Source organism: Arachis ipaensis, chromosome B6 (assembly GCF_059453495.1).
Source record: "Arachis ipaensis isolate K30076 ecotype BB chromosome B6, ASM5945349v1, whole genome shotgun sequence".
Taxonomy (NCBI): domain Eukaryota; kingdom Viridiplantae; phylum Streptophyta; class Magnoliopsida; order Fabales; family Fabaceae; genus Arachis; species Arachis ipaensis.
In genome coordinates, this window is record NC_142441.1 from 5,269,907 (window position 1) to 5,294,437 (window position 24,531).

Genomic DNA, 24,531 nt, shown 5'->3' on the forward strand with positions numbered 1-24,531 from the left:
AAGTATTATTTGAAGCGACCCAACATTATTGTCATTAATAGTATTTAATGTTTATTATAATTGCTTTCAAAATTATACTTATACGGTGATAAAATACTAAATAGGTTTAATTATTCTGTAAGTCCCTATAGTTTCACCGAATTTTCAATTAGGTCTTTATACTTTTTTTCTTTTCAATTGGGTCCCTCTACCTTTTTTTTTTTTCAATTAAGTCCCTGCCGTCAGTGTAACATTTGAGATAACAGAATATTCTTGATAAAAAAAGAATATTCTTGGCAATTAGCTGTAGAGGCTTGGTGAACTAATCTGAATTTTTTCCTAATACCCAAATAACCCCTCGCATTTCATTCCCAAAAAAAGAAGAAACCCTAAGTTTCTCTCGTCTTCTCCGTCTCCTGCCTCCGTCGACGGCGTGTGTCTGCCATCGACTGCAACGGACGGTTGCTGGTGTGCCCTCCGTCGCTTCTCTCTGCACTGGGCCCTTGTGCGTTGTTGTTGTCAGAGGTCTTCTCCACGGTTTGTCCGGCCAAGGCGTCTTCGTTCCGTCACGGTGAAAGCCCTCGCCTGGAGTCACCGTGCCGCACTTTGCCGAGCCTCCGACCACGCCTCTGCTCCGTTTTCCTGTAGTCGAAGTTTCTGCAAGTAAGTGACAAAGAAAAAAGCTTATTTTTTTTCAAAAAAAAAATGGCATTGTTTGACTGTTGTTGCTGTGATGGTGGTGCTTTAAATGGATTCTGCTTCTATTTTTATTAAATGGATTTTGCTTTTAATGGGAGATTTGTGAAAGTGTGATGTATGCTAATGGTTTCAAATTATGAAAGTCTGAACCTTTTTTTCAAATTATGTGATTGAATGGAGCTACTATGGCATTGGATGATAAATTTTATTTATTCTTAGAATGTTGATTGTTGTGACTGTGATGATGTTGCTTTAAATGGATTATGTTTCTATTTTTAATACCTGTAGTGATGGGGGACTCGGATTTTACCATAGACATACACCATGGTGACAAGTTTCATGATTTAGGGAACGGGCTAGAATATTTGGGGGGAAAGATGTTGGAAGATATGCATTATAATCTCGATGAATGGAGTTTGCAAGAAATAGTTAGTGAGTTACAAAAGTTAGGGTACAAAGGGTATGCCAGGATCTGGTACTGTGAACCAGGCTGTCAATTGAGCTCGGGTCTCAGAGAGTTGATGAGTGATGGAGATGCCATGAGAATGGGTAGGTTATTAGTGTCGTAAACTGTTAAGCATTGCTCGGTGTATGTTGTTGATGGCTGTAGAAAAGGTAATGGTGTTGAGATATGTTCGAATGATAAGGACTATGTGCCAAGTGAAGCTGAGTACAATGAGAGTGGTTTCATAGAAGTAGAGGTTGAATGTGAATCAGAAGCGTCTAGTGAGGAGGATAGATTTGATGACAGTGCAGACGATGGAGACCACAAGGATCATTTTGGGTTTGAGATTGAAGATGAAAATGATGGTGGAGTTGGAAATGCTTTTGGGGGGTTTGATGGCCCTTTAAATGAACATGACAATGCTCAAACTGCTGGTGTTGATGCTGCTATGAATGACGCCGCTGTTAGGGATGATGTTGAAGTTGGAGAGATTTTCGAGGATTATGAAACTGAAGATATTGATAGCTATGAGGGAGATTCGAATGATATGATTAAGAAGAGAAGATATCCTAAATACAATGAGGCTGAGATGAGTAGGGAATATGTGTTTAAGGTGGGATTGGAGTTTAAGTCACTTGGTCAGTTTAAGGATGCTATTAGGGAGCATGTTCTGTTGAATGAAAAGGATATTAGGTATGTCAAGAATGATAAGGTTAGATGTAGAGTGGGCTGTAGAGGAAAGAAAGGGAAATGTAGGTGGATGGCGTTTGCATCCAAAGTTGGTGGTTCCGATTGCTTTCGGCTGAAGACCCTTAACGGAAAGGACACTTGTAGACGAGATTATAGCGATAGGCTTGCATCAAGTAGTTGGGTGTCTCAGAAGATTGTTACCAATATTAGTAAGGGGGAGGAGATGAAGATTGCAACAGTAATTCAGAGCATTCAGGATAAATACATGGCTAATATTTCAGTCACAAAAACTTATTGGGCGAGGAGAAAGACGAGGGAAGAAGTACATGGCAGGGATATTCTACAATAGGACCACTATTTTGATATTTTGTATAGGGACTCAATTGAAAAAAAAAAAGGTACAGGGACCCAATTGAAAAGAAAAAAAGTATAAGGATCTAATTAAAAATTCGGTGAAACTATAGGGACCTGCAGAGTAATTAAACCTACTAAATACTAATATATAAAAAATAGTTTGAACTTCTCATATAAGTCTTAGATTTTTCTTTTATCGAAATAAATAAGTACTTTTTTATTAAGAAAAATAAAAAATATTATTCGTACACCAAAAGTCATCAATGTATTTGTGTATAAATATATGTGTAGTTTAATTTATTTTTAATATGTATTTATATTTCAATATGTATTTTATACTTATAGCTGACTTTTGTAACTGATTTTAGTGTACACGTAGTAAAATAGTAAAAGAGTAAAGCACTCTATAACTAGTTAAATAACTGGTTAAACTAGTAAGAAACAAAATTTCTTTTTATGATAATCTTAAAACTTATAATATATGAATATTAGGCTGTATTTGTTTACAAGCATAAGACACAAAACAGAAACACAAAAATATAAAATCGTGTTTGACAGATAAGATATAGATAGAGATATTATATCCAAAAAGTCAAAAACACTAACAAGAAACAAAATTTATTTTTAATTTTTTATTCTTATTAATTTTTTATAATTATATTTATTATTATTATATTTTAAAATTTATTAAATAAAAAAATAAAAATAAATTAAATTTTCATAATTTATTCTAATTTATCACCAAATAAAATATAAGAATACTAATTTATATGTTTCTGTCTTTTATATCTTATTTTTAATGTTTTGTCTCAAAACTAAATGCAGCCTTAATTCTTATTTGCTAGTAAATAAATACTAAAAAATTCCAAATTCATTCACCAAAATAAAGTATAAATTATAATTTTATGAAATATATTATATTAATTTTTTCACAATAATATATATACACATATTATAAGTTAATTTTTAGTAAATATTATCATTCATTATTAATTGACAATGTCACTCTTCTATTATATTTTATTATCAAATTATTTTCATGATAAAAAATTATCTTTTTTTTTATAAAAAATACAATAAATGAGGATGACTGGATGAGTGAATTTTTCGAAAACAAAAAGTACACGAAGAAGCATTATTAATTATTATAGGAGTAATAATATCACTCTCCTAAGTTTTAAAGTATATAGTTTTGTAAGAGGGAAAGGGGAAAAAAATCTGATTTTACCTTATATATATAAATATAATCATCAGTCAAGACATTTTCCCCCTGTTATTAATAAATTCATGTCAAAACTTTAAAGATTCCAAAGAATTGTTTATGACTAAGCTTATTAAACAATTTAACCTACAAAAATCTCTAAGTATTTATTAATTTCCATTTCTACGTATAAATGAATTTAATTTTAATGTATTATTATTATTGTAAAATAATTTTATATGTATATTTAATTAAATAATATTATATAGTAAAAATAATTATTATTTATATTGATTATATTTTATGTGAATAATTATTTAAAAAAAAATAAATATAATTGTACGGCTATATAAAACGTTCAGTGCATCAAAATTACACTCGTAAATATAAATATAATGGTCTGATTTTCAGAATGAGTATTTTCCCAATAAAACAAATCCCAACCGTAAGATCAGTTGACTCAGTATGCAGAACAAACGGTTGAAAATGCTCGCTGACCCCAATAACGTGGCCTTCTGATTTGAATTCAAAATCAGCGAAATGTAACGTTACGATTCCGTACCTCTCAGGTTCGGAATCCGAAGCTAAGCACGATAGTCCGAACCAAAAGCCAAAAACACTGTCCCATTAATCTGATCATCTCTCTTCATTTTTATGGTTTCTTTGTAATTTTACTGAACACCCACGTCAAAAAGTTTTCATTTTTTTCCTTCAACTTTGGTTTCTACTTTCAGGTTCTTGAAGAAAAATGCTTCTTTTTGTTTTTTAATCATTTCTATTTTCCTTTGTCACTGTCTCAGTCTTTTATTCCCTGCATGAAACATTGCAGAAGAAGAAAATGGAGAATTGCTTAAGAAGTAGGGTTCATGATTTCAACATGGCTTCAAGAAAAGCTGAAGAAGCAGGTTAGTTTGTTCGATCACATTGTTTCTTTTGATTTTGTGTTCAAAGTTTCATGCTTGTTATGTTTATTTGATTGGTGGTGGTAACGGTTTTTCCTTCTTCTTTTCATTTGCTTTTGGGTACAATTCCATATGTAAAAATACACATGAAAATTTGCACCCAGTTCTTCACTTTGCTATTGATTGATGTTTTATTCTGAAAGAATCTATCTGTTATGAAAAATTGAGCAGCTTGGAGACGCTATGAGGCAACACAGTGGTTAGAAAGCCAAGTTGGTCCTCTTGGTATATCCAAACAGCCTTCAGAGAGAGAACTCATTTCTTGCTTGAGAAATGGTCTCATTCTTTGCAAAGTCATCAACAAGATTTATCCAGGATCAGTCCCTAAGGTACTTCAATCTAATCTAATCTAATATATGGTTGCATTTTAGTATTAAATTGATTGGTTCAAATTGGGAAATTTGAGTTTTGCAGTTTGCATAATTGTTATTATGGATATTGGGCATATTATCTCATCTTTTTTGGATGTGATTGTTTTTTAAGGTTGTGGATAATCCGGTTGCTTCGCAATCATTTACCTGGGATTCCCAGCCATTACCGGCTTTCCAGTACTTCGAAAACGTTCGGAACTTTCTCGATGCTGCAGAAGAACTAAAGCTTCCAGCTTTTGAAGCTTCTGATCTTGAAAGGGTAATTTATTTAAAGATTATACATCTTTGATATGCATGTCCAACTGCATGCCAATTTAGCTTGTTTTTTGTAAACTTGCTTATGCATGTGTAAATTGTCTGTTATTTATTATTTTCAGGATAGTGTAGATATGGGATCAGCATCAAAAGTTGTTGATTGCATTCTATCACTTAAAGCACTTCAAGAGTTGAAGAAGACAAACAGTGAGAATGGATCCTCCAACAGGCACTTAAGATCTCCATTACTTATGCAGTCAGCCAGTAGAATTCATTCGAGAGCCGCGGCTGCGTTTCCCTCCGATGCATGTAAGCGATTGGATTTGTCTGCCACAGGGGAAAAAGTGCATTCTGTTGAGAATAATTTTCAGAAACGAGAAGGTTAGATCACTCAGTCTTGCTCATATATTGGTATCTAATTTTGCATCCTGTGCTGATATAAAATATATTGTTTTGGTTGCAAGTGATAAAAAAACTGCTATTGAAAGTGATTTCAAAGCATTCATACTCATATAATTTCATTCTTTCTAATTACTCTATTGGATGCAGAGGAAAATGTAGAATTACTTGTGAAGCTACTGGTTGATCGAATCTTGGAAGCCAAAGAAAATATGGATGGAAACTTTGCTGCTTCTCTTCGTAATGAAAACATGGTAACGATTTTAGTTTAAATTATCTCCTCAACACAATTGAGCTTTTTTATCTCCCTCATAATTATTTTAATCTTTGCTTGTAGGATCCTGTAAAACTATTTAAGCAAATCATGACAAACTTTTGTGGGGTAAAGCTACCGACGAAATCCTCTGAGGTTAGTTTGAGTCTTTGAGATGATCATTTATCAATGCTAAAAATTGTGAGATATACATAAGTAGTAGAAAACAATCATCCTTGGGGATCAAAATTCTGTAACTCTAGATTTGTTTTGGTCATATTAAGAAAGTTCTTTCATGTTCTATTTGTTAATATTTTCTATCTTTGCAATTGCAATGATATTTAACAAAATATTTCCTTGACTAAAACACAGCTGCCAACGCCACTAAATGATTCTACAAAAGAAAGAAGTAGCGTACCTCATTGTTGCACTTCCACTCCTCCATTATCAGATGTTTCATTAGTGCCTGAAAGTTCAAAGGTACCTTTCTGTGAAATATTAATTTAGAATATTTAGAATAATTGCCTAATGTAGTATTTACATAAAATTTTGCAATATTTGTATTTGTATATGTTAATATGTTAATGTGCTCACCTGAATATTGTTTCTGATCAACATTTACATCATTAATACTGTGATACTATTACAAATTCAATATAAAATGTCTTAAACTTGGATTCTGATGCTCCATTGTGCATCTCACAGTGTAATAGAGGTTGCACTGGAAAGTGCATTTGCAATCAGAAGCATCTCTTAGCACTGCAAGAAAAAGAACTTCAGGTAGACATTTGTAAATCTTTAACTGTTGCATCATTTGTGCTCTGCTCTAACTAGAAATTTTAATTATTGTTGAGTTAAGGTAGAAACAATTTAATAGATTACACCGACGTTACTACCTTCCCATTCTAACATACATTAAATACTACAAAAGATTTAGTGGTTTTCTGCATTTACTGTGATAATGCTTGTAACAAGCTGTGTTTTTTCAGGATCTCAAGACTATAAAGTTGAAAATCAAGAATGATTTTGAGGACATGCAATCACAAGTTCAGAGTTTTTTTAATGAACTCGGTATGAATAGCCATGAACATTACAACTTCAAATAGTTGGTTTTCTTTCATTGTTCTGATTGGTTGTAAAAGGATTCCCTTGTTTATTTGTTTTTCATGTAATTATTGAGCTGAAATACTGGTTTATGAATTCAGGGAGTCAAGTAGAGGATATAGCAACTAAAGCTGGTGGATATAACAGAGTAGTAGAAGAGAATAGGAAATTATTTAACATGGTTCAAGATCTGAAAGGTTGAACTTTTAAATTGCTTATTTAATTAATGGTCACTTTCTCTTTATATATTATTGACCAAAGTTAATTTTGTCAAACTTTTCAAATCCAAATCATAGGTAATATTCGAGTTTACTGCAGAATCAGACCCTCATTCCAGGCTGAATCCAAGAATATTATTGATTTCATTGGGGAGGATGGTTCTCTATTTATTTTAGATCCATCCAAAACATTGAAAGATGGAAGGAAACTTTTTCAGTTCAATCGGGTTTTTGGTCCAAAGGCTGGCCAAGGTAGAGTTCCACATGCTGATTACAGAAATTTTCCTTGCCCTTCCCTCTCTTTTACATCATTTTATTGAAATTTATTCTAACTTTGTACACAGATGAGGTTTTTAAGGACACTCAGCCGTTAATTAGATCCGTGATGGATGGATATAATGTTTGTATTTTCGCATATGGTCAAACTGGATCTGGGAAGACATACACCATGGTAAGATAAAAGAAGTATGATACGCATTGCATTGGTTCTTCCATATATTAATTAACGCGGACACAGACCAATGAAATAACAAGCAATGTCTGCTTACTATATATTGAAACTTAAACCAATTATATATCCATCTAATATTTTTTGTTTCTTCTTTCTTTTGGCAGAGTGGTCCATCAGGTGGAACCTCTAAGGATATGGGGATCAATTATCTCGCTCTTAACGATTTGTTTCGAATGTCTAATGACAGGAAAGACATTATGACATATGACATTTATGTTCAAATGGTCGAGATTTACAATGAACAAGTTAGAGACCTACTTGCTGAGGACAAAACAGATAATAAATTAGAGATTAGGAGCTGCAATGATGATGGATTAAGTCTTCCTGATGCTACATTGCGTCCGGTGACATCTACAACTGATGTTCTGACCCTCATGAAACTCGGTGAGGTCAACCGTGCTGTCAGTTCCACTGCACTGAACAATAGGAGTAGTCGTTCCCACAGGTAATTTTTAAAATTTTTTCAGACCCTATAACTTGAATTTAAATGTTTAATGCAGACACTGATAAAATAAAGGCTGTTTAATTCAGTGTACTCACCGTGCATGTTCACGGAAAAGATTCATCCGGTAACACCATTCGCAGTTGTCTGCATTTGGTAGACCTTGCCGGAAGTGAACGAGTAGACAAGTCAGAAGTCACAGGGGAAAGACTAAAGGAAGCACAATTCATTAACAAGTCTCTTTCTTGTTTGGGAGATGTGATCACAGCACTAGCTCAAAAGAATTCTCATATTCCATATAGAAATAGCAAACTCACACTTCTTTTGCAGGACTCCTTAGGTACACACTATTGAATTCTATCTTGAATTCTATTGCACAAGATTCTGTCTTGAATTCTTTTACCTTATAGAGAAAGTTTCTTTAATTTTTTTTTCTTGGAAATTTTCTGCATTAGGTGGTCATGCCAAAACTTTGATGTTTGCTCATGTGAGTCCGGAAGCAGATTCCTTTGGTGAAACAACGAGTACTCTAAAGTTCGCTCAGCGTGTTTCAACTGTGGAACTCGGGGTAGCACGTATGAACAAAGAAACCAGTGAAATTATGCAACTTAAAGAACAGGTAATGATTACCTTAAGCCACAAGAGAGTTAGTATCATAGGTTGCTGAAACTCGAATGAAGTCAAACTAAACCGGTTTTCCCTCTTTATGTGTTTAGGTTGAGAATCTTAAGCTGGCATTGGCAAACAAGGAAGCTCAGAAATCAGTGTTCAGCAGACCCAAAGAACCATACACTCCATCAGAGAAACCAACCATGAAAACTCCATTGCGTTCTAGAAGACTCAGTATTGAGAATTGCAGCACAGCGAAGGGCGAAAAATCATTGAATCCTGAGGATAAGGATAAAGCTGCATGTAAATCGCCTTCGTTTGTACCTCGTTCGAGAAGATTGAGTTTGGAAGGCTCCAAGAGCAACATCAAGAAAGACAGTGCGTCATCCGATGTTAGCAAGACTTTACAGTATGAGTCTGTGCTTGTGCAGAAATATCGTCCACCACAAGATCCAGAAGCTGCATCAAAGCTTTATGGACACTTCAGCAATGGCATGTCCAGGCCAGATTCGCAGGCCAAAGCTCCGCGAAGTCCTACAAGCATGACCTACCAAAAGAGACTGATAAAAGTAGATGAAGGGATCAAAATTCATCCTCTTGTACTACCTCAGACGCCGGAACCAACAATGCCGGATATCAATGATGTGCATAGTGTTATGCAGACAACAAAGGGAATAAGTAGCACAAATGGAAAAGGTTCCTTGAGAAGATCCTTGAGAACAATCGGAAAACTTATTAATGGCCCTGAAAAGAGGTATGTGCGTGTCGTGCGTGCGCGCGCGCGTGTGTAGCAGGCATTGTTGTTTTTTAAGCATGTCTATTATTATGGCTACTCTATAAAAAAAAAGTGTCAATCTTTGAATGTGAATTGCAGGAACCAACAACAGAATTTGGTTGAAGTAAAGTCTCCAATCAAAGGTGCTAGCCATGCAAATGATGTAAGATCATCGGTTACAGCTGTAGAAAGGACACAGAGGAGGCAATCACTAACTGGAATTCATGGATCCGGGCCGAATCGCAGATCTTCGCTAGGAGGGAAGCCGGTACCATGTAAGTTAAAACCTATAGAGCTGCAATTTTTCTATTAATATGTTTTGCAATTTCATCATTCTAAGTACAAGGTTATGTTTAGATGAGAAGGAGAGAAATGCTAGAACACCTCCTCCGGCAGCGGTGAAGACCTCAAAACGGTGGTTGTAGGAAGACTTCAAGAGCCAAATATCAATGCTGGGGTGGTTGCTTTGACTCAAAGAAACACCAACAGCTCCAAGCCTCCAACTTAGTGGATTTTGTTTTTTCTCTTCAGTTCATCAAATTTGGTGTTTAGAAATATTTTTGTAATTATGATACTAGGATCATGAAAAACACATACAAATTTTTGGAAAAGAAAAAGAAAAAATAAATAAATACAGCTTTTGTTCTATTCTCGTGCAATTATATGTAATCACACCCTTTTTATGTTTTTTGTATATATCTTTTTTGTATTAAATGTGATTAAGAAAAATAAAAAATAAGATATTTGTTTTTATCATACAAAAAAAATTACACAGAAAATAGTTAAATATTAATTCTCATATATAAGAAATACTCACTGTCAAGTGTCAACTTACTTTCTATACGGTTTTGAGTTCATTCCATATAATCTAGTTACTCCAATCCAATATATCTATGTGTGCTAATTTTTATTATAAAGTAAATATTTGTGTAGATTCTATGTTTGACTTTACTTTCTCAATCAATAGTAAAATTCAACACACAACATTTTACAATGAGGTAAAAATTTGGGTAAAAGATTTTACAAAAATATTATTCGTATACTAAAATTAGCCACCAATATATTTATGTATAAATATAAGTATGATTTAATTTATTTTTAATGTATATTTGTATTCTAACATATTTTATACTAATGGCTAATTTTAATGTACATCTAGTATAATAAAAAATTTTAATATAAATAACATACCTATATGTAACTACAAAAATATTTGTGTATATATTTGGGTATTTATATTTGTGTATTATTTATCTTAATTGTAACTTCATAACTATGACCATAACTATGAATATGATATATTTTATATGATATGATATGATGATCACGCTTTGCTTAATCACTGGACTAGTCGCAACTAATAATAATATTAGGAAAAGTATGAGTACGAGGAGCTAATGGAATATTTATACAACGTGTACAATGAAAGTTTAGAGAGTATTAGAGATATAATCATTAGTGTTACCTTTTCCCATCATCTGAAGTTTTTGGGATGAGTGGTATCATGCATGGTATTAGAGTGCTAGATTCACAAGGTCAAGAGTTCGAGCCTTGGTAACTCAATAGTCCATTGTCTTCCTAGCGGGATCCATAATATTAATAATAATTCAACGACAACGACAACATTTTCCTTTAAAAATTCATAGACACCCTAAATCTCCGTTATTATTCTCTGCATGAAACATTGCAGAAGAAGAAAATGGAGAATTGCTTTAGAAGTAGGGTTCATGATTTCAACATGGCTTCAAGAAAAGCTGAAGAAGCAGGTTAGTTTGTTCGATCACATTGTTTCTTTTGATTTTGTGTTCCAACTTTGCTGCTTCTCTTCGTAATGAAAACATGGTAACGATTTTAGTTTAAATTATCTCCTCACCACAATTGATTCTACAAAAGAAAGAAGTAGCGTACCTCATTGTTGCACTTCCACTCCTCCATTATCAGATGCTTCATTAGTGCCTGAAAGTTCAAAGGTACCTTTCCGTGGAATATTAATTTAGAAAATTTAGAATAATTGCCTAATGTAGTATTTACAAAAAAATTTGCAATATTTATATTTGTATATGTTAATACGTTAATGTGCTCATCCTAATATTGTTTTTGATCGACATTTACATCATTAATACTGTGATACTATTACCAATTCAATATAAAATGTCTTAAACTTGGATTCTGATGCTTCCATTGTGCATCTCACAGTGTAATAGAGGTTGCACCAGAAAGTGCATTTGCAATCAGAAGCATCTCTTAGCAATGCAAGAAAAAGAACTTCAGGTAGACATTTGTAAATCTTTAACTGATGCATCATTTGTGTTCTAACTGGGAATTTTAATTATTGTCGAGTTAAGGTAGAAACAATTTAATAGATTACACCGGCATTACTACCTTGCCATTCTAACATACATTAAATACTACAGAAGATTTAGTGGTTTTCTGAATTCACTGTGATGATGCTTGTAACATCCTGTGTTTTTTCAGGATCTCAAGGCTTTTAAAGTTGAAAATCAAGAATGATTTTGAATACATGCAATCACATGTTCAGAGTTTTTTTAATGAACTCGGTATGAATATCCATGAACTTTACAACTTCAAATAGTTGGTTTTCTTTCATTGTTCTGATTGGTTGTAAAAGGATTCCCTTGTTTATGAATTCAGGGAGTCAAGTAGAGGATATGGCAACTAAAACTGGTGGATATAACAGAGTAGTAGAAGAGAATAGGAAATTATTTAACACTAGCAATAGCTACGAGATCCGATCAGAGGCATACAAATCACTACAAATTGGTGATGAATAAGAAGGAATATATTCATACATCAACAAACAAAATTACGAGGATAATATTTCACAAAGAGAGTTCTAGCATCAACAAACAAAGTTCCAACATCCAATTTAAAAAAGAAAACAAGGTAATTCCTAAAGCTTGTTTAGTTTTTCTCTATGGTAATGTTACTGTGGTGTCTCCTGCAAGCTCATGTTCTCCAATGCCAAATTTAGTCCCTCTAAGGTTGCATACTTGCATTGGCCACAAGATTTCCATCCTTAATCTTGACAGGGCTAACCTCAGAGAGAAGGTCCAAGCATGGTGGTTGAGATACCTCTTGAAGCAGGGAGTGAGACTTACAATACCCTAAAAGAAATTGTTCGGTGACATCACTAGGATCCGTTTCATCATGGCAGGCTTTTATCTTGTCCTCAAGATATCGAGCTGTCCAGAATTGATCCTCACCTAAAAGCCCAAATGTCGACCGAACATAAGCTGAAGCCTGCAGCATCTCAATCAAACAATTTAATAAATAAAGATTGACATCAATCAATTGTACTAAAGAAAAGATCAACTGAAAAGGTAGATGATTACATACAGGATATCCAGGTAATGATGATCCATCAGATTGGGAATGAGGAAACTTCAATTTCATCTTGGAAATCTTATTTCCTATCATAGTGGTGTATGGTTCTGACAAGTCAATCGTGCCAGATGCCTTCTTAGACTCAAACCTCAGTAGAGAGAACCAATTTGAAGCATCATTTAAGGCGCCCATGGCAAGGCGTTGGCCTTGGATGGTGGCGACATCGCAGGAGAGAGCAATGCGGGTGCAGAGGGCTACCAGGTTGAAGAGAACAGAGGCCTTCTCCAAATGGATGTTATGCTGATAAGAGTCCTGTTGCGGGCTGATGGCATTGAACCAAACAAAGATAGGTGGGTTGGGTGAGGCATTCATAGGGAAGAAAGGCTCAATCATGCAAAGGCATTTGAAATAACGGATGAGGCAGTCACGGTGGAAGGGTAGAGAAAGGTCATCACGCAGCATCTCATTGCGCAATTTGTGTAGCATTTTGAGAAGGCCTTCTACTTTCTTTGCCACGCTCTCAGAGTATTTGAGGACAAAGTAATTGCGCAGGGACTCATAGAGATTCAAGGGCTCACTCTTCTTCAAAGGAAGGTATGCAAGAACATCTGAAAACTGCCGAGATACCAAAGATGAGAGGATTGCGGAATTTGTTGGATAAGGAGGAGGCATGTCCCATGGGTTAGCCACCAGCTTTCCATCCTTGACAATCTTGAAAGGATTGAACTCGGAGAGGAGGAGGTCAAGGTATATTTGTTGTAGGTTGGGTTTCCTGCAAATCCCTCTCACTAATATCTCAGTCACACATTCTGCATCACAAGAATTGACCGATGAGTATACTTCAGCTAGCAAGGATTTGTGTAGGGTGAATGATTGCCTCACAAGAAGAGGCTCCGTCAACTCTGCCTCAAGGAATTTCACCTTCTGGTCAATGTGAGTTTTCCAGGTTGGGCCTTGGTCAAAAGGGTAGTTATATTTCCATTCAGCCACACTAAAAACTCTAAGTATCACATAACTTGCTCTAAAATAAAGCTCACGAACCTACATCATCATCATCATCATCATCATCAGAATGAAAAAATAAATGTAAAATTAAAGAGTGAAGACTGACCGAGATAAACAATCGGGCACATCCGTATTGTCGGAGAGCGTAACTGGCGTCCTTGTTCTTGAGTTGTAGCTGTAATTCGAGTTCGGAAGCCTGAGCGGAGAAGAGGTAGTGCAGAAGCTCCGCGAAGGGGAGAGTCAAATCGAGGGTGGCGGAGACCACGTCCTTGGCAAAAACTTTCCAGAGTTGGAAGAAGAAATTGGCGGCAACCTTGAAGGATTCCATTGCAAGGTGACGGCCAAGGTCGGAAGTACGGTCGCAATCGGCAGCAATCTGGCTGTAGATGGCTCCAAGGTTGAAGAGAACAGCGGCCTTCTCCAATTGGATGGCGTTGCGCTCTGAGGAGACCCCATCCTGATGCTCAGGGTTGGAGGCGTCGTACCAGACAAAGATGATGGGGTCGGCATCGGCATCGGCGTCGGAGGAGAGAGAGGAGAAGAGTGGCTCAACCATGCAAAGACATTTGAAGTAGTGGATGAGGCAGTCACGTTGCATGGGAAGGGAGAGGTCCCCTCTACGCTCCACCATGTCCATGCGGCATTTATTTAGGGTTTCGAGAACGCTTTCAACTTTTTGTGCATCGCTCTCCGAGTATTTTGAGGCTACCAACTTACGTAATGGCAGGTACAGCTCCACCGGATCAGTCTTCTTCAGTGGGATTGACAGCATAGTTTCCAGGTTCAACAACTCCCCATCATCGTTGCTCATGGCTGCGTCGAATGAGGATTAGGAATCACAGAATTGGAATTGGAATTGCAAATTCCCCTCTCTTCAGTTTAATCGGGTTTTTGGTCCAAAGGCTGGCTAAAGTAGAGTTCCACATGCTGATTACAGAAATTTTTGTTCCCCTTCCCTCTCTTTTACATCATTTTATTGAAATTTATTCTAACTTTGTACACAGATGAGGTTTTTAAGGACACTCAGCCGTTAATTAGATCCGTGATGGATGGATATAATGTTTGTATTTTCGCATATGGTCAAACTGGATCTGGGAAGACATACACCATGGTAAGATAAAAGAAGTATGATACACATTGCATTGGTTCTTCCATATATCAATTAACGCGGACACAGACCAATGAAATAACAAGCAATGTCTGAAACCAAATATATATCCATCTAATATTTTTTTGTTTCTTTTTTCTTTTGGCAGAGTGGTCCATCAGGTGGAACCTCTAAGGATATGGGGATCAATTATCTTGCTCTTAAGGATTTGTTTCGAATGTCTAATGACAGGAAAGACATTGTGACATATGACATTTATGTTCAAATGGTCCAGATTTACAATGAACAAGTTAGAGACCTACTTGCTGAGGACAAAACAGATAATAAATTAGAGATTAGGAGCTGTAATGATGATAAATTGAGTCTTCCTGATGTCTATTATTATGGCTACTCTATAAAAAAAAGTGTCAATCTTTGAATGTGAATTGCAGGAACCAACAACAGAATTGGTTGAAGTAAAGTCTCCAATCAAGGGTGCTAGCCATGCAAATGATGTAAGATCATCGGTTACAGCTGTAGAAAGGACACAGAGGAGGCAATCACTAACTGGAATTCATGGATCCGGGCCGAATTGCAGATCTTCGCTTGGAGGGAAGCCGTACCATGTAAGTTAAAACCTATAGAGCTGCCATTTTTCTATTAATATGTTTTGCAATTTCATCATTCCAAGTACAAGGTTATGTTTAGATGAGGAGAGAAATGCTAGAACACCTCCTCCGGCAGCGGCAAAGACCTCAAAACGGTAGGAACTAGGAAGACTTCAAAAGCCAAATATCAATGCTGGGGTGTTTGCTTTGACTCAAAGAAACACCAACAGCTCCAAGCCTCCAATTTAGTGGATTTTGTTTTTTCTCTTCAGTTCATCAAATTTGGTGTTTAGAAATATTTTTGTAATTAAGAAACTAGGATCATGAAAAACACATACAAATTTTTGGAAAAGAAAAAGAAAAAAATAAATAAATACAGCTTTTGTTATGTTCTCATGTAATTATACATAGGGAATGGATCCTCTTGATTGCTTAAAAAAAATTGAGAGTGTAAAGTGTAATCTCTAACCCTTAATTGCTTTCTCTTTTATATTTATTTTTGGTCACACTTCTAAAATTAATGATAAAAGATCACACTTTACTCTCTCAATTATTAAAAAAAATGGAGAGGATCTATTTTCTTATACGTATCACCCTTTTTATGTTTTTTGTATATATATTTTTGTATTAAATGTGATTAACAAAAAATAAAATATAAGATGATCATACAAAAAAAATTACACAAAAAATAATATAAATATTAATTCTCATATAAAAAAATACTCACGGTCAACTTACTTTTTATACAGTTGAGTTATAATAATCCAGTTACTCCAATCTGATATATCTATCTGTGTTAACTTTTATTATAAATTAGATATTTTTGTAGATTTTATATTTCACTTCACTTTCTCAATCAATAGTAAAATTCAACACATAACATTTTACAATGAGGTAAAAATTTAGGTAAAATATTTTACAAAAATGTTATTTGTACACTAAAATTAGTCACCAATATATTTGTATATAAATACATGTGTGATTTAATTTATTTTAAATATGTATTTATATTCAACATATATTTTATATTTATGATTAATTTTAATGTACACGTAATATAATAAAAAATTTTAATATAGGTGAAATACCTATATGTAAACATGTTGCCTTTTACAACTTGTGAAAAGAAAATCCATGCTAACACCTAACGAGAAGTCCTTTAAACTCATTTCATAGATATTCATTAAACTCTTCCATTTGTCAGTCATTTTTTAACAAAACTTTCAAATATATAATTAGAATATAACATTTCTTAACATTTTTTTTAGCCTATTGTTTTCGTTGTTCAGTCTTTTGTTGTCTACTTAGCGAAGTCGTAATTATTTTAAATAAGAGTAGTGCTATGGAGCCAATGGCCTAAGTATACAATGTGTACAATAGGTTAAATTTTTTGTTTATGAATAAAATGAACATCACCTATACTATCCAGAATAACCATCCGGATACCAGGATAATAAACATCTCATGTTATAAAAAGTTAATTTTGGGTTCACGACCTTTCGGATCTGGAACTCTTATACCATGTCCTGAAACCACTCATCCCAAAAACATAACTTGACAGGACAATGTAACACTAATAATCATATCTCTAATACTTTCTAAACTTTCGTTGTACACATTGTACGCTTAAGTCATTGGCTCCCTATACTTTCTCTTTAAATAATTAATAACCAACAATATTAGTACATTACACCAATTTCTCTTTCAAATAGAAACTAAACTAATTTGTGTAAAATTTTCACGGGAGAGAATCAATTTTGAAAGGTACTGTTTGTTCTGACGAATTGGCACAAAGGTTGTGTTGGTTGAGACAATACATGCAGTGTGGTTGATGGATGGTTCATAAACCATTAATCATAACCGTTAGTGGTCCCCATTGAATCTGTACTTGCTTCACTTCAATACTTCAATGTCTTCCCCATACTCGCATAAGAGATGCAATCATGGAGTTTATTCACATGCACTACACAACCCTCGAGGTTAACGTTCCCCACACTACTCTTACACTAGAATTGCCACAATCCTCTCTATCATTATTCCAATAATAAAGTTGCTTCTATTTAGATCTTTTATTTATATACAATCATTATTTACGGTAAAAACTCAGGTGCAGTTCGACTTCACCTAAAATTGATAGCTGAGAGATGTTAGATAAAAATTTAGTCAAATCAGTTAAATCATTTAACGGCTCTCAGATATCAACTTCAACAAACCTTGACAAATACAATTAATTTTGGTGTGATCCACCAAAATAAAACTTGGGTGATTTATAGCTGAGAACTACAACCATTTTCATTTCATCAAATTTAGATCTATAACTAAGAACTACATCCTTTTCCATCTCATAATAACGAAATGTTATTACACTAAAAATAAATAAGATAAAAGCAATAATAATTTTTATAAAGAACAATAGAACATGCAGGGGTCAGTTCTCAAGTCACATTGTAACATGTGTTGTTACCAAAAAAATTAGACCCACAGCAACATGGATGTCATTCCCCAATTAATTACCTCACACCTCAATGATGCAACCTCAAGTTCATTCCAGAAGTTTTATATATTTATATGTAAAATCAAGGGATTAAATTTTACAGAAAATAAATAAATAAGTAAAGAACCTGCTATGGGACTTTTCAATCTATACCTAACCATTGGTTGGGCAAACTGCACAAACTACTTCAACCTCTCCATAGAATTTAAGCAAATTGTAGGGTTATGAGTTTAATTGTTGTACACCAAATTATGTACCAACTTAAAAAGTGTTGAACAGTTTAGTCAAATATTTGTGTAAGATACTAAAACTCGTTAATACATTCAAGTTTTGAGTTTAATTTTGATGCACAGATAGTGTTTCGTGCATTCATGCGATTAATGTGAAAAATAGTTATTTTTACTATGTGGCGTTATGTAATTAGATGCATGTGTAAAACTACTTTACGATGACAATGTATCAAAATTAAATTCACAAATTAAATCCTTAATTTATTCACACCAAAAAGGAAAGTTGTTGCTCTTATACTTACACATTCTGTAATTCATTTTTAAGTATTTTGCTGTACACAACATGCTCAATACTAAAAAAAAATGTAATCTTTCTTTCCTCCCACATATCAAAGAATGAACATAGAGAAGTAAAATGAAACAAAAGAACAAAATGAAAATTTTACTCTGTGCTGTGATTTGATTTGGAGACTATGTACTCATAAGCATGCTGCAACCTTTTTCTGAATCTTCTGAGATCCAACACAACATTTTGGCTATCAAGATAGATCTTCTTTGTGAATTCCCAACCTTTCTTTGTGATGCTTTGGGGGTCCCTTAGAACAGGATCATTCTTATCATACTTCTCATACAAAGAGCTCTCTCTAATCTGAATTTCATAGCCAATGTACTTCAAACCAAGTTTTCTTGCAGGTTCACCATAATATGTTTCTGCAGCCCAAGTTGTGCCAAGAGGAACAACTTGAATGAACACTGAGCCAGGCCTCAAGAACAAGAAATGTGTCATTGCTGCGCCGTGGACGCCGATCATCACATCACTTGCATTCAGTGACTTATAAATCTTGGCCAATTCTGTTGTTCTGTCTGGCTTCAAGACTTCGACTTCAAAGCCAATTTCCTCAGCCATTTTAACCATAGAATTTTCATTTGTTATGGCTCTTGATTTGTCTCTAGAGAGAATAACCAACTTGGGTTTCTTCAATGGATTCTCTTGTACTTTTTGCTTAATTATATACTCTTGTTTCTGTGGAGATTCTGATTCTGGTTCTGATTCTGATGATGGGGATGAAGACATTTGTTTTCTTAACTTTTCTTGGGCTTCCCTTTCTTCATCTTGAATCAATCCATGAATCCGCGGCCAATAGGCCTTATCAAGAAGGTTTCTAAAGTCAACAATGCTCTTGTTCCTTTGCATCAAAGCCGAATCCACCGTGAGCTCATCGTGGATTCTAAGGCCAACAATGGCTTCAGGGAAGCAATGAGTTCTGTTGTCTCCTCTAAAATCGATGGCCGGATAATCCGAAAGGTGAGAAAGAATGTCTCCATACTTGGTGATCCACCAATTGTGATATTCAAGGATCACAAACACAACCTTCTTGTTGAAATGCTGGGAGGTAATGTACAAAGGAATGATTCCATCGTTGAATTCGTGGTACACATTGCCGGTATAGCCCCCATTCGAGAAGAACACGGCCGGGACATCATGTTTGACATCACAACCATGGCCTGAATTACCAAAATTCACTCTCTTTGAGATGAGGTTTAGCTCATCAATGGTCTCCATTACACTCTTCTCCCATTTTCGAGTATAAGGCCTAATCCTTTCGTGCTGAAGTATCCAATCCCCTTTGCCTTCTTCAGCTCCAACATTCCTTGAAACATTGTTGATGATTCCTGAGTTGTAGAGGAAGATTGAAGAGGAAGGAGAGTGTGTTCTAATGTCCCCTTTCATCAAACATATATCAGACCTATAACCAGTTCTATCACAGCATATAGTTCCTGCATAAATGAAAACACCAAATTAAACTTTAACTGTTCATCATCATGTTTGATAACAATCACAAAAATTTGTGCGGTTAAAACACATAAAAATCATTACTTTCCCAGGTTATAAAATGCATAAAGCTATGATATCAAACCCCTTTTCATTTATAGTCATGCAATATGTTTCTAAAAAGAAAGAAAAAAAACATGGAAACTGAAAATTGAAAAAGAAGAAAAGGGGGTAATAAGAAGAATTACCGCTTGAAACTGAAGAGCACACAGAATCATTTACAACAAGAGCATCATTTTCAGTTGCAGGAGAGTCTGAAAACCAAAGCAAACCAAAAGAACAACATAAAAGATGTCAAAAACGAAGTCCCACGTTGTAATAAGAAAGCACAAGTGTATGAGAGTGAAAAGAGGAGTTGCTTACAGAGGAGAGAGAAGGTGAAAGAAGGGGGAAGGAAGAGTGGTGCAAGGACATAGCAGCAAGAGAGGAAAGTGATGAGGAAGAGGAAAGAGAGCAACTTGGGCCTTGTTCTCTTGTAGTAAGAAGAGGTTGAACAATCCATGAGAAGGTTCTGTTGTGATTCTTCATCTTTTGTGATAATGGGGTCTGAAGCTTTTCTGGGTTGATGGTACCTGTGGTAGTGAACCATGTCTTTGTTCTGAGAATTGAATCAAAGGAGGGAGGGAAGAAGAGAAAGCTTCAAAAACAGAGATGGCTCTGCTTTTTGTTGTGAGAGTTTCTTTTTGTTGATGGAAATGAATAAGAAGAAGAAGAAGAAGAAGAAGGAAGAGAAATCAAAGGAAAGAATAGGAGAAAGCGTGGAATGAAGGCTCCTTCGAAGGTGGCAAAGAAAATGACTCTGATGTTTCATTTGCTTCGGGAAGGCGAAAGCTAGTGCACTCCAGACAAAGTAGGGAGTGCAGCACTCTTTAAAAGTTAACCTATTATCAAAAGTGATCAGGTAAATTAAATTTATTTATTATTGTTATTTTTTTTTGTCATGGGTTGAACAAACAAACCGACACTAACAAAAAAAACTAATTGGCTCGTTTAACACAGGACTATCTTTACACCAGAAAAGTACTCAGAAAAAATTAATCGAATTCTTCCACTATTGTTCTGTCTAGGCACAGATTTTGACGCTCTTGAACCCACCCCATTTCACCTCTACCATAAATTGACCTTCAAAGCCCGAAAAATTGCTGCCATAGAAAAGAAAGACGTTGTCTATCGCCGCTGCTGGTTGGCTAACTCCAAACGTAAAATTGATTCTGTAGAAGAACCTGGTCTCCATGAAGGCGCCATGATTCTCAGATGACGACGCAGTCAAAGCAAATACATGACAGTTACAACAAGTCCATTATTTTTTATTTCAAATTATCCTCAACGTGTACGTAATAGAATGAAAAATTAAAATACAATTATATTTAAACAATTATTTGTATTTTTTTTATTAATTTATTCAAAAAATAATTAAATTTTGAAGCTAATTGGTATAAAATATTACAGATATAAAACTAAAAAAAAATTATTTGTATAAGAATGAGTCTAATAAATAATTATTCTATTTAATATATAATTAAGAGTATTTCTTTCTTTGTCAACGAGTTATAGTTCAAATGACATAGTCTCTATATTCACCTAAGAGTTGGTAAAAAAAAAAGAATACTTCTTTTTTTATTAACTTTTTTGAACATTAATTATTTATTTTACATACAATATAAAAATAAATGAATATAATATTTATTGAGTAGACGCAGTTACGTAAAATTTTTTTATTGTCATAGTATTTGAACCAAAGAAAAAAAAGTATTATTTTTAGAAAAATTAATAATATATTTTTAATAATATTCTTAATACAAAATAATAAATTTTAAATATTTTTTAAATAATATATATTAACTAAAATGATATAATTATTTCAAATAATATATTATAAATATAGTAAAATGACATATTTCAATAAAAAAATTGTTAATAAAAAATTATATGAATTTTTGTTTCACACAAAATAAAATTATTATATGTTTGTTTGCTTTTTACGTTGTATATATATTTTTTCAATTAAATTAATATAATACAAAATCTTTTATCATTTTATTCATATTTAATGTTTTAATTTTGTTTCTCACAAAATAAAATTATATATATATATATAACACAAAATTTTTTATTATTGTGTTTATATTTAATATTATAATTTTATTTCACATAAAACAAAATTTATTTAAATTTTAATATTATATACATAATATATATGTAACACAAAATTTTTTATCATTGTGTTTATATTTAATATTATAATTTTATTTCACACAAAACAAAATTTAGTTAAATTTTAATATTATATACATAATATATATTTAATATTATTTTTTTAAGATTCTAATATATCTTTTTTTTCTAGATTTAGTATATGAATTTTCAACTTATTTTTTATGTATTATTTATTTTAATTATAAAGTCCAATAACTTTTTTTTTGTGTACAGACATATTGTTTTTAATATTTATATACTATTTTTTTATTTTGAACTTCAGTCCAATATTTGAGACTTACAAAAAAAATCTAAAACTTGAAAAAAATGATTAACCTGATTAACAGGCTTAAATCCAGACCATTCAAATAAAATATAATAAATGAAGAGTTCAGATTTAATGAATTCACAAGGTGTGCAGCACTCCATACTTAGCAAGGAGCGTTTAAGGATGAGCCCTTCGGGAACTCAAACTCTGTTTATGTTCATGCTTTTTTTTTTCTTTTCTTTTCTTTTTCTTCAAATGATGATTAATAAATTTATATATATATTTCTGTTTATGTGCATGCTTTTTTTCTGTTTTTATTTAAACTTTGAAAAATATATGTGGTAACGTTGAAGATATAATTTAAATGACGTAATTTTTCTATATTCATTTAAGAAGTTGCGGATTTGAGTCTCTCTATTTGATTATATAGCATTGTTCTTATTATTATTATGATATTATTGGATTTTGGTATGATTTTATTTTTAATATACAAATTTGTTTTACTTGCCTTTAAATTTTATTAGTATTTAATATACTAGATACTTATTTTATAATGTGAAAAAAAAATCACATCTAAAGTTTTTTTCCAAATTCTATAAGTGGTAGAATATATAATATCTTATAGAAATAATATTTAGTATTTTTATTTTAAGGAAGAGTTTGTATTTATATGAAATCATCCATAACTTATGAGTAATTACGTATTTTTATATTTATTTATCGGTGAAGTTATAGATATAGTATAAAATATTTTTATAAATTTTTTCAAATATATTATTTAAAAAATTATTCAAATACATAAATTAATTATATAATTATGTAAAACTCAAATACATCAAAATTAACAACTGTGTATTAAGTAAATAATAAACGTTAGGCTTTTTTTTTATCAAACATATTTGCTTATTAAAAATAACAATTATAAACACACTACCTTTGTTCAAAAAAAAAAGAAAGAAGAAGAAGAAAAAGCTGCTTAAGGCTTAATTAGCTAATTTTGTTATGGTGATGAATTAGATTAGATTAGTTACTAATTGGGGGAAGAGAGAGTCAAGTTGGGCAACGGGCACGTCAATGTTACGCGCAGGAATCTGGTTGGCGCTGCCTCTTACGCGCACTGTTTTCTCACTCTGTCACGTAGTTATGTTTATGGATAGGGAATTATTCAAATCAAAATATTTTTATATAAAAATAAAAATTTAATTAACACATATCTTAAGAATATATAATAAATTTAAGAAAAGTCTGGAGGGTTAGTAAAGAAAAATGAGTCATTAGATGAAATCTCAGACTCATCTCACACCATTAAAATTATTATTGATGGCTATTTGATGGTTACAAATCACAAAAGTTGTTGGTCCCTAACATTTTTCATAAATTTATTAAGTCACTAAAAAAAATTTATTATTAATAAAAAAATTAAATATTTTTATTTAATAAATTTAAAATAAAAATATTAAAAATTTAAATTTTTTTATATTTTTAATAAAAAAATTTTAAATATTTTAAATTAAACAGTTGAATTAAATTATTTAATAGTTTAATTATTATTTTATAAATAATATTTTTATGTATATTGTAGATTAAGAATAATTTCTATTATAGGATAAGTTTAGATAAAATATATTTTTAGAGTATATATTAATATTATAAATTAAAATTTTTATATGAATTTATGTGTTTATTAAAATAAAAGAAAATTAAACCAATCTCAAATATTTTAAAGATATAGTCGGATTTATTATATATGCACTCATATATTTATTCATATTAAGGTAATAGTTAAAATTTTCAAATAAGTAAATATATTTAATTAAAATTATTTAACATGCATATATTTATATTTTAATTATTATTTTCACATAAATATAAATTTAAGTTGTCATATTATTACTTTACGCGTCTTTTGTGGCGTGAAAAAGGCTGTATTCCTGTCATTATTTTTGATATTCTTTTCTTCCAAATTGAACTTAGTCATCGCCACCATGATTATCTTCAGAATTAATTCTTCTTCATATATATTTATTTAGAAAAAATTCAAACTCCAACACGTATATTATTAATTTAATGATCCAAATATATGACGATCATTTGACTAAACTGATTAACAACAACCATCAATGGTCGTCAATAATCTACTTCAATTCCAACACTCAATCTTCTATTTCTTATCATGAATGGGACTGTTATTTATTTT

At 32.7% G+C, this 24,531-nt stretch overlaps 3 protein-coding genes and 1 long non-coding RNA gene across 4 annotated transcripts; 2 read left to right on the plus strand and 2 right to left on the minus strand.

Annotated features, from left to right (window-relative positions):
• The first annotated feature begins 4,043 nt into the window (after positions 1 to 4,043).
• Positions 4,044 to 9,915, plus strand: LOC107645497 (P-loop nucleoside triphosphate hydrolases superfamily protein with CH (Calponin Homology) domain-containing protein). The gene is made up of 19 exons (XM_021103786.2): positions 4,044 to 4,102; positions 4,198 to 4,273; positions 4,502 to 4,659; positions 4,814 to 4,960; positions 5,079 to 5,337; positions 5,506 to 5,609; positions 5,693 to 5,764; positions 5,981 to 6,088; positions 6,314 to 6,388; positions 6,598 to 6,679; positions 6,814 to 6,909; positions 7,009 to 7,182; positions 7,275 to 7,381; positions 7,546 to 7,886; positions 7,973 to 8,223; positions 8,339 to 8,502; positions 8,600 to 9,246; positions 9,367 to 9,542; positions 9,625 to 9,915. The coding sequence occupies exons 2-19, from the start codon at positions 4,207 to 4,209 to the stop codon at positions 9,690 to 9,692; spliced, it is 3,096 nt and encodes a 1,031-aa protein (XP_020959445.1). The 5' UTR covers positions 4,044 to 4,102; positions 4,198 to 4,206; the 3' UTR covers positions 9,693 to 9,915.
• Positions 9,916 to 12,038: 2,123 nt separating this feature from the next.
• On the minus strand, positions 12,039 to 14,428 carry LOC107645498 (uncharacterized). The gene is made up of 3 exons (XM_016349536.3): positions 13,724 to 14,428; positions 12,625 to 13,653; positions 12,039 to 12,528 (listed from the first exon to the last, which is right to left on the minus strand). Exons 1-3 carry the CDS (start codon positions 14,426 to 14,428, stop codon positions 12,265 to 12,267), a joined length of 1,998 nt encoding a protein of 665 aa, XP_016205022.1. The 3' UTR covers positions 12,039 to 12,264.
• A 159-nt stretch (positions 14,429 to 14,587) lies between these two features.
• LOC107646292 (uncharacterized) lies at positions 14,588 to 15,804 on the plus strand. Its single transcript, XR_015885723.1, has 3 exons — positions 14,588 to 14,728; positions 14,874 to 15,330; positions 15,413 to 15,804. It is a non-coding gene; the product is annotated as an uncharacterized LOC107646292 (long non-coding RNA).
• A 2,467-nt stretch (positions 15,805 to 18,271) lies between these two features.
• On the minus strand, positions 18,272 to 20,714 carry LOC107646287 (xylan glycosyltransferase MUCI21-like). The gene is made up of 3 exons (XM_088490311.1): positions 20,234 to 20,714; positions 20,059 to 20,124; positions 18,272 to 19,815 (listed from the first exon to the last, which is right to left on the minus strand). Exons 1-3 carry the CDS (start codon positions 20,457 to 20,459, stop codon positions 18,479 to 18,481), a joined length of 1,629 nt encoding a protein of 542 aa, XP_088346437.1. The 5' UTR covers positions 20,460 to 20,714; the 3' UTR covers positions 18,272 to 18,478.
• Positions 20,715 to 24,531: the final 3,817 nt, after the last annotated feature.

Bases quoted from the DNA above. Each gene is read 5' to 3' on its own strand.
- LOC107645497 (XM_021103786.2), top strand. From the start codon at position 4,207: ATGGAGAATTGCTTAAGAAGTAGGGTTCATGATTTCAACATGGCTTCA. The intron at 7,183-7,274 runs GTAGAGTTCCAC...CTTTGTACACAG, and splicing joins TGGTCCAAAGGCTGGCCAAG to ATGAGGTTTTTAAGGACACT. The intron at 8,503-8,599 runs GTAATGATTACC...TTATGTGTTTAG, and splicing joins TTATGCAACTTAAAGAACAG to GTTGAGAATCTTAAGCTGGC.
- LOC107645498 (XM_016349536.3), bottom strand. From the start codon at position 14,428: ATGAGCAACGATGATGGGGAGTTGTTGAACCTGGAAACTATGCTGTCA. The intron at 13,654-13,723 runs GTCAGTCTTCAC...ATGATGATGTAG, and splicing joins GTGCCCGATTGTTTATCTCG to GTTCGTGAGCTTTATTTTAG. The intron at 12,529-12,624 runs GTATGTAATCAT...GAGATGCTGCAG, and splicing joins CATCATTACCTGGATATCCT to GCTTCAGCTTATGTTCGGTC.
- LOC107646287 (XM_088490311.1), bottom strand. From the start codon at position 20,459: ATGGTTCACTACCACAGGTACCATCAACCCAGAAAAGCTTCAGACCCC. The intron at 20,125-20,233 runs GTAAGCAACTCC...TTTGGTTTTCAG, and splicing joins TTTCACCTTCTCTCTCCTCT to ACTCTCCTGCAACTGAAAAT. The intron at 19,816-20,058 runs GTAATTCTTCTT...TCATTTATGCAG, and splicing joins GTGCTCTTCAGTTTCAAGCG to GAACTATATGCTGTGATAGA.